We start from the raw sequence: 14,770 nt of genomic DNA, 5'->3' as shown, positions 1-14,770 counted from the left end.
TGTTGCACTGGTGAGAGCCTTCTGTAGAATGCAGTGCTCTGCTATTCACAGACTATGTCCTGAAATACATTTTGTGTGGTGCTGGATTATCATAAAGCTGGATTATATAATTACTTCTGTCTTATGTCTGTTGCAAAAGAGAAGTACATGTAAGTTTAGTTCTGTTAACCAAAATAAAAGAGTAAAAGAATTTTACTCTTCAGAAAAATAGTTCTATTAAGCTAGTGCACAATAGAGGGAAGCTACACTACAATTTGATTTTCTATGTACTTATGTGTATTTTACTCCTCTAATATTAGAGTATAACAGAAGAGGTGATATTCTCCCTAATGTGCTACAAAGATGAGGATGAAGAGCTCTGGCAAGAGGATCCATATGAATATATCCGCATGAAATTTGGTAACTGTTTTTAGTTAGAATTTATTTTCTGCTTTCATCGCAATTGTACACGATAGTCCCAAATATACCATGGCCACTGTAATATTTTTGTCTTCACCAGTGTCCTGAACAGTAGGAAGAAGAGATTTTTTTTTTCTTAAATCTCGTGAATCTGTAACTAAGAGGAAGGCAGATCAAATGAGTTCTGGCCATTTGGCTGGTGCTCTTAAACTAGTTCACTTGACGTTCTTGACACTCATTTGACACATTCACTTGACATTCATAACACATCTTTTTCTACTTCAGTTTTGCTCAGTGCAGCCCAACAGATTGGCTTGCTCACCTTTTAATGCCAGTTTCAGAATCCTGAATGGGAGATGTTAACAGCTGTCTGCAAGTTCTTGCAGCTCACACTTTGACCAGAAGAGGCCTGACTTGCTCTTTCTTTACTGAAAATTGTTCATGTTTTCCCTATCTCTTGCCAATTGTTATCACTAAATTGTAAAACAATTAGATACAAGTGTTCTTTCAAAATACTTAGTGAAAAATCTTGGACTAAATAATTCATATTAAAAGAGTTACCTCATTGAAAAAGGGAATGGTACTTTAAAAACATAGCAATTTTAGCTGGAAAATTCCAGTAAGCCAGGCACCACAGAGACATCTAGCATTTGGAAATTTTTAATTAGTTGCCTTCTGGTTAGCATATGTAAGAACAGAATATAAAAGATCCTAGAATACTTTAAAAAATAAAATACACAAAAAAATAAAAAACAACTTGGAGAGTTATTATATAGAAAATGGATCATGATATAGCGCTGATCACTGGGGTACAGATATGTAGCTGATTTTTGGTATCTAAATTCAGTTCTTTCTTTGTAAGCCGTGAAGCCTTTTTAAATCTGTGACTGAGAGTTAAATACAGATTTGAATTGTATTGTGGAAGGTAGGAAAATAAAAGCATAAAAGTACATTTACTTTAAATTTTGTGAGAAGCATTTGGATTTGGAACAAGAATTCCAGTAGTCTGGTAGTATTTCTTAATTATGATTTATCTTTAAAATCTCAGGAAAGTTAATGTGTAATTCAACCACATTTTAAGATTACTTTTCTAGGCCTTTTATTTAATTAAATCTGTGTAGGGATGTTTGGATTAGAACATGCTTGGCAGCACAGATTATTTTTTTTCAATACATAAATTATATTTTCAATATGATTAAAAGAGGTTTACTTGTAATGGAAGAAGTTAAAAAGCTTCAACTTTCAGCAGATTTAAAACTACTCCCAGATCCAAGTATTTTTTACATTCAGAGTTCCCATGAGGTTTTAATAAAATCAAGTCAAAATTGTGTACATATGGTATGCAGATGGCACTGGAATGCATTGTTGTTCTTCCTATAGTGGTTTTAATTAAAAAAAAAAAAGGCACAGAATTTTTCATCTCTTAAATACATGGTCTCAAAAGAATTAATGAATAAATAATGCATTCTTAATAAAGAGAGTGATGAGTGCTTAGTAGACTAGGAAGGCAAGAAGTAAAGGCCTTTATAGGTGACATGAGCTTGGGTCTGACTCTTTAACCATGAAGTGAAGACAGCCATGAGTAGTTTTGTGTCCGCAAACTCAAGCCACTTTATCAAAATTTAATTATGTTGTATTCAGAAAGTGAGTTTATTTCTTTTTAACGTTAGATGTATTTGAAGATTATGCATCCACTACAACAGCAGCACAGAATCTTCTTTATACAGCAGCAAAGAAGAGAAAAGAGGTATGGCACTAGTGTTTTTTAATTTTTATTTGAAGTTTCCTTTAAAATGTTATTTTCACTTAAAATTGAAGGTGGTACAAGAAGCTAATCTTGAAAAATCTACTTGCTGATACATAATCGAACTCTTTCCTGGCTGAGTGCTATGAATTTGGGGAGAATTAAAATATGTATTAATAAAAAATAAAATATTTCCTCTTGTAGATGTAAAATTAGCCTGCTAGATAAAAACTGAGTCAGAGAATAGACGTAGTGATATTATTCTCAAGCCTCTGTCATGGCTGCTCAGAGCTTCTCAAATTGTAGCAGGAGGAAAAGTGAATCTGATCCTCGTTAATTTTCACTGATGCAACTTAAAATCCTGTTGACAACGATGAAATCAGGAAGAATGAAATTAATTTCATACAGCTGCTCTTTAAATAAGGGCATAACTTTTCTGTGGACGCTTTTCTTTCTATACTTAACACTGATATAAGCAAAGAAAAAAAAAAAAAAAAAAAGATTCAACCTAGCCCTGGAAAGCATGCATGTTTGCTAAAACAACTATGAAATAATGTTTGAGTCTCTTTTCTCCTTGCCTTTTTTGATTTGCGTCAAAACAACAAAAATACCTTATTTGCAATTACTAATATGACATTTCAAATAAACTATTTTGCCAAGTTTGGGTGAAAAGCTGGAACATGAAGCTTCTAAATTTTAAATATGGAAAGATGCTACATATAGTACTACAGTACCTTCCAGTTACTTTGGTCAGGATAAGATTTCTTCTTGTAAAAGTCATGACTTCTTTAAATTTCAACGATGCTATTGAAATAATTTGATTTATATACCTCACTGACAAAAGGAGATTGTTTTTTGTCTTGTGTAGGTATTACCAAAAATGATGGCATATTGCTACCAGATTCTGACAGAGCCAAACATTGATCCAAGGAAAAAAGATGGAGCTTTGCATGTTATAGGATCCCTAGCAGATATTTTACTGAAGGTAAGTGGGTAAGGAAGTCAAATAGGTTTATATTTATAATTCTTATTATGAACTCCCTTTTCCAATGGAATATGTTAGCTTATTAAAGTATGGTTAGTTCATAACCACATTAATGAAGTCAGTGGAGAGATTGCACTGTGCGATAATCTTAGGGTTTGTTTCTTTAAAAATATTGACGTTCTTTCCTTTTTTTTTTATATTCCCTTTTTATTCTGATTTTTGTTCTCAAGTTTCTCCAAAGCTCTGCTTGTTTGCTGCTGCACCATCCCTTGTTCCTCTCATGCTTTAGTAGTAAAATGGAAGGGCTTTAAAAAAAAAAAAGTATACGTTCCACCAGTAACGTTGCTTATGATTCTTCATCGAAATCCCCAACAGCTTGCACTATTGTGGGCTTCTGCTGGTTCCAGAAAAATGTTTACTTAACATGTAAGAATGTTTCGTCTAGCTTTATAGCCTTTAGACCCTAAAATACATTACTCTAAGTCTCATTTCATCAGCCCGTTGGGAGTTTTGCAAATAAGTGCAAAGAGTACAGGGTTTCTATCCTTCCTCCATGTTTTATACACAGTATCTTTACAATTTGAGGTTTTTCTCCCGAATTTGAATGCACATTTAACCCACAATGTTGCTAATATTGTAGTTACGGTTTCCCTTACATTTTGGTAGACCTTGGAGTCCAAGTACTCCTTGCCCTCTCTCCATGTCAAGACTAACTGCCAAAAAGTTACAACTTTTAGAATGAAAATGGGGGTCTTGTGCTGGAGGCTTCCTTTCCGAGTATGCAAAAATTTATTTTATGTGAGTTGTCTCTCTGTGCAGGATGTTTCTTCATTCATAGCCTTGCATTCAATGAGGCTGAATGCTGGGTGCTGCACTTGGGTCATAACAACCACATGCAACAGTAGATGCTTGCAGATGAGTGGCTCCAAAGTTACCCAGCAAAAAAAAGGATCTGGAGGTGCTGGTCAGCAGCTGGCTAAATAAGTGCTTGAGAATGCCAGCGGCATCCTGGCCTGCATCTGATATAATGTGGCCAGCAGGGGTAGGGAAGTTACTGTCCCTCTGTACTCACCACTAGTGAGACCGCACCTCAAATACTGTCTTCAGTTTTGGGCCCCTCATTGCAAGAAGGTTATTGAGTTGTTGGAACATCTTCAGAGAAGAGAGCAACAAAGCTGGTGAAGGGCCTAGAAAATAAGAGCTTCAAGGAGTGGCTGAGGGAATTGAGGCTGTTCAGTCTGGAGAACAGGAGGCTGAAGGGAGACCTTGTTGCTCTCTACAAGTACCTGAAAGGAGGCTGTGGGGATGTGGGAGTCGATCTCTTTTCTCAGGTGTCAAGCGATAGGATATGAGGAAATGGCCTCAAGTTGTGCTTTGGGAGGTTTAGGTTGGATATCACGAAGAATTTCTTCAGAGAAAGGGTTGTTAGGCATTGGAACAGGTTGCCCAGGGAAGTGGTAGAATCCCCATCCCTGCAGATATTAAAGAAATGTGTGACTGTGGTGCTTGGGTACATGGTTAGGTGGTGGACTTGATAGCATTAGGTGACGGTTGGACCTGACAATCTTTAAGAGTATTTTCTAACCTAAATGAATCTGTAGTTCTATGATTCATGTTGCAAGGAACATTTTGCCAACATACACCTGTCTGATCCAAAATCCTGAAACATCAATAACTTTTGCAAAATTTTTGTAGATACAGTGGATTATAAACACTCTTCCTCATGTTGGAATATCACAGTGAAAGAGGAGGATATTCTCTGTGCTGTGGAAAACCTTTCATATTGAATGGGGTTTCATTTATCTCTGTTCTGAGGAAAATAAAGGATTTATTCCACTATACTGCTGGTATTTGAAATTTTCAGTCATGAAACTTAAAGTTACAACATATTTTATAAAAGAGTAGTAATCCCCAAACACTGCAGTCTCCTCTCTACTCTGAATTTCTTGTGTTTGGCATTTAGCAGATGGAAGAATTCCACAAACTGTTTCTGCATAAAACACTTGATTTGTAAGTGTCTTCTGGCTGATGAGTTGACTGAGATATAGATTGTAAGTAGCTCATAGACACGATGACCCTGACTTACCCACATGGATCTGTCCACAGGCACTCCAGTTCAGAGCATGCAAGCCTCTGACCTGTGTACACCTGTGTTTTCCCTTCTCTGTGTTTTTTTACTCTCCTTAGTTCTTCATCTGCCTCTCTGAAGGTTTGGGAAACTATGTGGGGAAAAATGATGAATGGATTAGTGAAGTAGGAGTCTGATCAGTTAAGATATATTTTGTATTGTATGTTCCCTTTCCTCACTTCTCACCTTAGCCACTCAACCATTCCTTTAGGTCGTAACACAGTCCCCAGCATAGATCTTTTCTCATCTGCTGAGACTATAGGTCGTAGGAAAGACCCCAGTGTCTGTGCTGGTGGTTCTGGCTTTCTGTAAATGTCTTTTGATTCGTCAAATTTGGAATATTGAAGAATAATTGAATATCCCTCTCCTGCCAAAGAGATTTCTTTCACAAAATACTTATTTTTTTCCATTGATAACAACATTATTAGCAACATTAGTAAACATATAAAATGATGTGAGTTGTAGCATGTAAAAGAATCAGCTTTAATGTTTATAGTAATGACAGGTCATTTGATACTCAAATCTATTTCATGCTAAGCTTTCATTTATCTTAGGCTATGTGTGTACTTCTTTGCAGGAAGACTCAGGAGGGGGTGGAGGGGTACACGGTTCTTCATCCTAACTAATTTTTAGGAATACAAGTCAGCTGGAACTAGTGTTTTAGAAACAAAGAAAATTCCAGGTATAAGTAAATATACCTATATAGGTATATACCAGGTATAGGTAAAATAAATAAATAAATACATAAATAAATAAATAAAAATCAGGTATATTGTAAACAATAGTGTAGAGTTGAATATTATATGTATGATTTTTTTTTTTTTTTTTTTTTTACTAAAATGGCTTTGAGCTTGCAACGCTCGTTGGGTTTGCTCAGTTCCAGACACAAGATTCAGATCTCTTCATGAGACAGAGTATATCTGTATTACTTGGAAAAATAATTGCATTTTTCCATGGACTTCAAGATAGTTAAAATGGATTGCTAGCTAAAATGGAATAAATAAAATGAATGGTCTCAAAAATTAATTTTTATTTTCACCAACAGAAGAGCGTATTCAAGGATCAAATGGAGCTGATGTTACAGAACCATGTATTTCCTTTGTTCATGTCAAACCTGGGGTACCTCAGAGCTAGAGTAAGTTCACCAATTATATCAATTTCAGTATTTGACATGATTCTTTCCTTCGCAGTTTAACTTCCTTCTGAGTGTCAATGAAAGAAATAAAGCAAATACATAGTAGAATTCGTAATAACTATCTTGTACAGTAATTTTTCAGCATTTTTATTTTAAAAATGGTTTGTCACTTAAATGAATTGATGAAAGATCTGTTACATTATTGTTTACTACCTCAGTCAGACAGGAGAATCTGAACAGTGGTTGTGACCATTTTTCATTAGCAGATCTCAATAACTAGAGGTGTTGGACAGCTGTGAAGAATAGGTAGGATTTCCACAGAGTAGGTAATGAGACTTTGAATGTAGTGTGAACAAAATTCAATTGTCCTTATGAGTCATAAACAAACAGTTACTTTTCTTCAAATTCTTTTCTGATTTTTTTTTGTCCTCAGGAGGACCAAAACTGTGAATACCGATTATGTGCATACTGGATTTATTGGAGTTTGAGGAAGGAAAATACAAAACTCTTGAGTGCAAAAACTGTGTCACATGTTATTGCATGAACACACTGTAATCAAGAAAAAAAATAGCCCTAAGTTGCTTTTTTTTTCTTTTTTTTCATGCAGTCCTGTTGGGTACTTCATTCATTCAGTGCTTTGAAGTTTCACAATGAGCTGAACTTGAGGAATGCAGTAGAGTTGGCAAAGAAGAGCCTGATTGATGATAAGGAAATGCCTGTTAAAGTAGAAGCTGCTATAGCTCTTCAGATGTTAATAAGCAATCAGGAGCAAGGTATGCTACAGTGATTCATCAGTTGTATATACTGATTTATTTATTTATTGGTAGAGATGAGGAGGTTTGCACAGATTTATCTGAACATTTCTGCCATTTAATGACAGATTTCAGAATACTTTATCACCTTTTGACAGCTTCACTCACTCATTAGATACTGTATACATTGCAGATTCTGACTTCAAGTTTTATGGAACGTTTCTTGCACAAGAGTCAGTATCAACATTTTTCATTTAAAAAAGTAAATAATCCGTCTTTGTTTTTGTTTAATGAAGAGAAATAGTGCGTATGCTTAAGGATTAATTCCACCCATGTATGAGGGCATGTATTCCCCTAAAACAGTGGATACATGTATTTTTTGTAAATGGCTTTTCTTTACTGAGATGAATGACATGGTGGTGAAAGTACATTTTATTTACTTAGTCTATTACTTACAGGCTGTAAAAGTGTCGTGGGTAGGTTTTTTTGTGCATGTATATGTGAATTAAACTTTTAAAAAATATTTCATGTAAGAGTAGCCAGTTAACTAGTAGTTTTCAGCTATTATGTCTTTATGTTCAAGGATAGTTAATTCCACCTAATTTCAATATTATTTTTTTTCAGCCAAGGAATATGTGAAGCCATATGTAAGGCCAGTTATGCAAGAGCTCTTGCACATTGTTAGAGAGACAGAAAATGATGATCTTACTAATGTAATCCAGAAGATGATCTGTGAATACAGCCAGGAAGTAGCTACCATTGCTGTTGACATGACACAACACCTGGTAAGAGACAGTATTAAAATCACAGTCCAGTCACAAGCACATATGTGGTTTGTTAAATATTTTAGGAACTTTATTTGAAGATCACACTGTTTAAAATAGTCCCTACAGAATTCATCTATAGTATTCATAATACTGTATTTTTTTCCATCTGAAGCATCTTTAAAACCTTTAAGCTTTTCTGAGATACTGAATTTTGTCCATGATGTTAATGAGTCAAGCTCTGACTATTTAACATTTCAAATGTCTTAACATAACCAGACTTCACAAAAAAAAAAAAAGCCTAGAAAGACCTCCAAACTTTCAAAACTAAGTAGCATATTTTTCATCAAAGATGGCTCTCACAGATAGGGCATTGCTGGTTTTGCACTAGCTATCTTGGTTTTGCATGAATTTTATTTTTTTTTGTAATAGGCTGAAATATTTGGTAAAGTACTTCAGAGTGAGGAATATGAGGAAGTGGAGGACAAAACAGTTATGGCCATGGGCATCTTGCACACAATTGACACTATCCTGACAGTTGTGGAAGATCACAAGGAGGTGAGATTTTCTTACATACATCTGCTTTCCCTCACGCCTTCCCTTCATGATGACAAGCAGTTCTATGCGTGTGTTGCATCACTTGATGGACGTGAATGTGTATTTACTATAGCAGGATGATGAATTAGTACCAAGTGACCTCTGACAAATCTGAATTTAAAGCCCAGTTTCCTTTTATGTTTTCTTAATTTAGCTCTTAAATTTGTAGGGTATTTATATCATGAGGGTAAAATCTTTCGCCCTTACTCTGGTGATCACTTCATTGGACAATTACTACAGGCTATTAAAATAGATTTTGAGGAGTAATATATTACATAAGTGTGACTTTTTGTAATGGTGACTCATTTTGTTGTTTACCTAGCAGTTTCTTGGATAGAATTCCTAGGAACTGGTCTTTCTGTTGTAATGCAACATATTTCCCCTGCAACATAATTCTTTCCGCTCATAGCACCTGAGCTGGCTGAGGTAGGAAGGAGTTCAGTGACTGACAAAAGGTACAAAGTCTGTCAGTAACTTTGAGCTCAGCTGACATAAAGCACAAAAATGCTTTGTCCTAGATAGCTTCCTTCTGATTTACAATGATAAGGTTTCATTGCAAAAGTGAAATCTTAATATTCTAATTAATGTATTCTAAAATTATAAGCTTCATAGTATTTTCCTATATGACCATTGTGTTCGTTTGAATTTGAAAACATCTTTCATTCCTTTACAAGAACCCCTTACATCTTTTGAAAACTAACATGAGATCTGTTATCACTCTTGATGTTCAGTTTAACTAATCTGAAGTAGATTTTCAGGTTTTACCCTTGGGGCTTGGCGTATTTTGGATATAAATTTAGCAGCTTGTTTTTCAGTTATGTGAAGCACAAACTAAAATACTGTGCAGAATGCTCTTCATCTCTGAATCTTATGTGATTTTAGAAGTGATATAAATGATATACAAATGATATGCAAGGCTGAAAATTCCTTAGAAATTCCTTTCCTTTTCACCATTAACTATGTAGAGTTTAGGGGATGATCATTGTTAAGCCATGTGTCTGAATGTTCTGCCTGAAGGTACATGGATGAATCTGTGATCACATACTTAAGCCCTTTGCTGGAAGAAACCCAGGAAACCTGACATCCTGCAAGATTTTGAGTTTAATTAATGACCAGTGGCAATAACATGAAATGCCTTTATTTGTTGGTTTCACTTAGACTTGCAATGTGGCCATATAAGTCTCCTTGTAGCTTGGTTTCCTTAATAAATGTAATCTCTCTGTCCAACATCGCAAGGCTGAATAAATTATCCTCTCACTTGCTCACCCCAATAAATACCCAGCCACACAGCAGGTTTTGTCTGACTTTAGCACAGTTGTATCCTCCTAAATTCTACACGTGGTCCTCTTGCTGGGCCAGTTTTGGGAAGCTCTTTGTAGATCTTAAGCAAAAGCATCTCCTCTTTCTTCCTTTCTTTCAACCCATTTTATTTCAGAGATTTTGGACTAAGGCCATACCTCAAAGACTTGGAGTACAGTGTTAGCATCACCTGTTAGCATTTACTTTATATCCAGAAAGGATGACAAAAACAGTGTTTTATAGGATCTGCAGAATAAGTCTCGAATAAGAATTTTTAAAATAAACAAAAATGCTGCAAGTGGCATGTTTTAAAAAGCAATACTGTTTATTGAAAATTTGGTTACTTAAATCAGTGAGACCTTATTTCACAATTTTGTGATCATTAAATCAGAATTTAAAAAGTGATAAAAAACCTTTTTTGTTTTGAAGAACTTAAACTGAATTAATCAAGTACATTGATCAAATTACTGTCCTACTGAATTTTAAAATAAACTTGTTTTTTTTTTATTTCAGATAACTCAACAGCTGGAGAGCATCTGTTTACAGATCATTGGCCTTGTTTTGCAGAAACATGTTATAGGTATCTCTTGGAGCTAATTTTCAGAAAAACATTACAGGTTTTTGCATGAAAAATTCTTTAATTATTACAACCAATACTGTCTTCCTGGGCAGAACTTCATCTTTTGTTGTTGTTGTTTTGCTTCTTTAAAAATTCAGAGGATTCAGTTTTCCTTATAGTTACAGCTTTGTGTTAAAGGACAAAATCTGCAATTACTATTTTATGGACTTGGTGTGCAATTAAATTATTTCTTTATCAGTTTCCTGCATTAAACAGCTACACAGCTTTGTGCTAAGGCCTTTTAAGAAACAAAAAAAAAAGTCTGAGAAAGTAAAAATATTTTGTAGTAAGTCATTAGAAGCAATGCCTTCGATGCACAGATAATGCATTTTTCTAGTGTGTGTTTATAATAAAAAGCATATAATAAAAAGCAATGTATATTGTTGCAACTGTAGGCTTAAACTAAGGCTCAAAAGAGTCTTGTATTATTTTTATTCATCTTTAAATAATTAGTAATTACTGTCTTCTAGGTGTTATATGCCTCAGGGCTTGAGATGCAGATTTCAATATATTTGCAAGCAATCTTTTTTAAAGATTTTTTTTTACAAATTTGTTTCTCCTTTCCAGAGTTTTATGAAGAAATTCTTTCCCTGGCATACAGCTTGACATGCCAGATGATTTCACCTCAAATGTGGCAGCTTTTAGGTGTTCTGTATGAGGTTTTCCAGCAGGATTGCTTTGAATACTTTGCAGGTATTGCAACTTCTGTTCTCTTGATGTTTCAACTGTTTGGGAATTCATCTCCAGAGCCCACCTTACAAAGGTCACTTCCATTTAGTGTTTTGGTATAAAATGATTGTGTACTTTAGTCATGCCCTGACCATCTGTTTAGTGTGGGAGTATAACAGGAGCGTATTTAGCTAGAGAGGCATGTTCAAATCTGTCAGTATGATCAGTTACCGTTGGAGGTCCTGAACTCCAAGAAAGTTGAAATATACAAAGTTAATGGGAAACTACAAATTCCTAAATTAAACCGTTGTTCTGTTCTGTTTCTTCTCCTGAGAATGCGTTGTGCATGGTGCACTTTATGAAGAATTCTGCTAAAGTAGACCTTGCAAAGTTTCAATTTCTAACCATGTCCAAGAATCTGTGCTAATGAATGCCATTACAGGACTACAGCCTCACTGGCTAGCACTTCTAAGGATTAGTTCGCATTTTTTTCTCTTTTTCTCTCTCTTCTGCAGACATGATGCCTCTCTTGCATAATTATGTGACCATTGACACTGATACTTTACTGTCTAATCCAAAGCATTTAGAAATCATTTATGCTATGTGTAAAAAGGTAAGTATTCTGATTCTTACTGTTACGCTTATCATGGGTACCTAATAATCAGATTAAAAGGGACCTGAACATGCCAGGTGGTAGCCAATCATTTCAGAATGAAATGAAGTTTGGTATCATCTCAGTTCCAAGTAGTCATAGCACCTTCACACTTTGAAGTGACATACTTTTTTTAAAAAAACTGTGCACAAATGTGTGGGAAAAAGTTGCTGTGCTGTTGTTTGCCTTGACTCTCTTCTATGAACAGCTATTTTGGTAAGCAGAGGAATTAATGAAGCCTTATTTCCTTGGGTTGTATATCTTGTGATTGGGTTCTTTAGTTCTGAGCTAAGGTGCAAACTCATTTGAAGTTCCTCCCACATTTTCCTGTTTCCCTTTTATACAGGTTCTCCCACATATAATAAAGCATTTGTCTGATTTGGGGCATTATTAAGTATTAGGAATCTATCTACTTGCTTATTTTTAAAAGACTTACGGGGATTTAATGTGTTTGTGAATTCTACTTCTTTGTCAAATTTGATTGACACTAGCTGTAGGGTTGAAACATACTGAGAAGAAACAGTCAGTTTCGTGCATATGTGCATGTACATAGAGTGATTACATACATCTCGTTTTTAATCTGAAACTAGCCTAGAGATAGGACCTCACTTTGCCAGGCTGTTAATCTGCCAGTGTTTATTAGAATTGAAGTCAGAAAATGGAAACAGGATGTGGAAAACATCAATGATTCTTGCAAGTAACATTACCTTTGAAAAAGGGAACGTGATAAAGGACGTATAGAGGATACTAACATTAATAAAGAACAGTAGCAATTTCTCCTGAATTTTTAGATTCATTGTTAGTCACCTATCCTGATTTATATCCTGTAGAGATAAGTTTTTTTTTATCTTTCTTAATTCATCAGAAAATACAGCATGTATGTATGTACATATATATATGAAAATGTGTATATGTTTTATTTATATATATATATATATGCCATGTAGAGTTTTGATGTATGCAGGTACAAGAGCACTTGCTTTCATTGTTGACAACCATTAATACTGATAAATTAAATTGCCTTTTTGATTGTTAGGTATTAACAGGAGATGCAGGAGAAGATGCAGAGTGTCACGCAGCCAAACTCCTAGAAGTAATTGTTCTTCAGTGCAAAGGGCGGGGTATTGACCAGGTGATACACACGTAACAGGTTTTCTCTTGTACAGGTTTCCAATGCTATGTGTGTGATTCATGAGAAAAGCCATTGGAATTGGAGAACTTGGGGGGAGATGCAAAATGTAGGAATGGGGAGAAATACAGAATTGTGCTTGAGAGAGTAATTACATGAACGCAGCTATTGACATATTTTTTTCTTGAAGCCTTGTCCTTTTTATGAACTTGGTCCTTTTTGAACTACACAGTGTACTTGTGAATGAAAAACTTAAGTGTAGCTAGATTGTGATTGGCAGGAAAACCATAATTGCAATTCTCTGTAATTGTATACAACACATCTGCAGATTGTGATTTTTTTTCCTCTTTTTTCTTTCCCCCCCCATATTAAAAGCTAAATTCTGGTCTCACATTTTACATAATACTCCAGCCTCTACATTACTTTGCCATAGCATGTTTGAAGTGTTGTGCAGTGCAATTCGTGGACTTCAATGATTAATTTTCAGTTAATTTCACAAAAAACAATATAACTTTACCATTGTAAATCTGAAGTAATTGAAGATAAAAGTATTCCCTTCCAGATTTTATTTTGACAAGTAGTCTGGAAGGGATTAAAGTGAATTATATGCATTTACATTGAAATAAGGGTGTGGTGGAAGGCTGAAATGAGCACCACAACTCTGGGAATTAAAATAGTTGTACTCTGAACTGAAACTCATAAACTGAAACATTTGTAATGCTTTCCAAATTAATATAAAGCATAAACCCGGGTATTGAAATATATGTAGATGTTTATTTCATTGTGTAGAAATACGTGCATACTTTTAGCTGAATAAACTCACTCATTGCAAACTTCTTAAAGAAATTTATCACTTTACATTTATTAGCAAAACCTTTTTTTCTTGCAGATTTAGGTCCTCTCAGTTTTTAATCCCTGTTAGTTAAGTTGTTGGGTATCTTTATTCAAAGATGAGAAAGTCCCTGAGTTCTTTTCAAAACCTTTTATTCACACCAAAACAAATTCTGCCCAGATAGCTCCAAATATTCTCCTCTGTGCTGAGAATAACATTGGCAAATTTTAGCTCATAGAATAGTTGTTTTGGGGAAGATTTGTAAGCATGTAGGCAGAGGCTTAAAATGCTTTTATATTAATCTAATGTATTCTTAGGATATACCTGGACTTCAGTTAGCTCCGGAGATCAGTTCTGATAAATGTGTTTTAAACCTGTGTATAATGTGGCAATATGTGTAATACTTGCTTTTTTTCTTCATTCTATGCCCAGTGTATTCCGCTCTTTGTGGAGGCTGTTCTGGAGAGGTTAACAAGAGGAGTTAAAACAAGTGAACTTCGCACCATGTGTCTGCAGGTTGCCATAGCTGCACTCTACTATAATCCTGACCTACTTCTGCACACCTTAGAGAACATCAGGTTTCCACACAATCCTGAGCCCATCACTGCACAGTTCATAAACCAGTGGATGAATGACACAGACTGTTTTCTTGGGCAAGTATTGTCTTTTTGTCTTTCAAAAGTCCCTGCTTTTGGCTTTTTCACTTCTAATTGTATCCCTAGTCATGTTGAAGCAAGTGATTTTATTCCTTAATTATTCCGTACGACCATAATCCACACCACGTCTAATTGCAGTGATACTAATAAGGGTGTCCTATGTATATTTAATTTTTCTCGGTCTGCTGAGCTATATGCTGAGTCTTCTGTGTTGCAACAGTACAAGAGTACAATACATATCTTATTTATTAGCAGAAATTCAGACTAGATATTATGAAAAATATCTTTACCCAGTTGGTGGTCAAACACCGTAACAGGCTTCCTAACAAGGTGGTTGACGCTCTGTGCATGTCTGTTCAGGATGTTTAGATAATTCTCTTGCTAAATTGCTTTAACTTTTGGTTAGCCCT

The 14,770-nt window shown here is 35.1% G+C and overlaps 1 protein-coding gene across 1 annotated transcript in view; it reads left to right on the top strand.

Annotated features, from left to right (window-relative positions):
• IPO8 (importin 8) overlaps window positions 1–14,770 on the top strand; it is a 50,357-nt gene that overhangs the window by 18,810 nt on the left and 16,777 nt on the right. Inside the window, exons 10-21 of the mRNA XM_084288800.1 lie at window positions 300–399; window positions 2,070–2,146; window positions 3,012–3,128; window positions 6,302–6,391; window positions 6,999–7,164; window positions 7,768–7,928; window positions 8,340–8,465; window positions 10,317–10,383; window positions 10,990–11,115; window positions 11,607–11,704; window positions 12,780–12,875; window positions 14,137–14,357. Of these exons, the coding sequence (XP_084144926.1) occupies window positions 300–399; window positions 2,070–2,146; window positions 3,012–3,128; window positions 6,302–6,391; window positions 6,999–7,164; window positions 7,768–7,928; window positions 8,340–8,465; window positions 10,317–10,383; window positions 10,990–11,115; window positions 11,607–11,704; window positions 12,780–12,875; window positions 14,137–14,357 (1,445 nt within the window). The remainder of the gene's footprint in view (window positions 1–299; window positions 400–2,069; window positions 2,147–3,011; window positions 3,129–6,301; window positions 6,392–6,998; window positions 7,165–7,767; window positions 7,929–8,339; window positions 8,466–10,316; window positions 10,384–10,989; window positions 11,116–11,606; window positions 11,705–12,779; window positions 12,876–14,136; window positions 14,358–14,770) is intronic.

Source organism: Netta rufina, assembly GCF_964035555.1.
Source record: "Netta rufina genome assembly, chromosome: 1".
Lineage (NCBI taxonomy): Eukaryota > Metazoa > Chordata > Aves > Anseriformes > Anatidae > Netta > Netta rufina.
The sequence above is the reverse complement of the archived record's forward strand: the minus strand, read 5'-3'. Positions and strand labels throughout refer to the sequence as shown.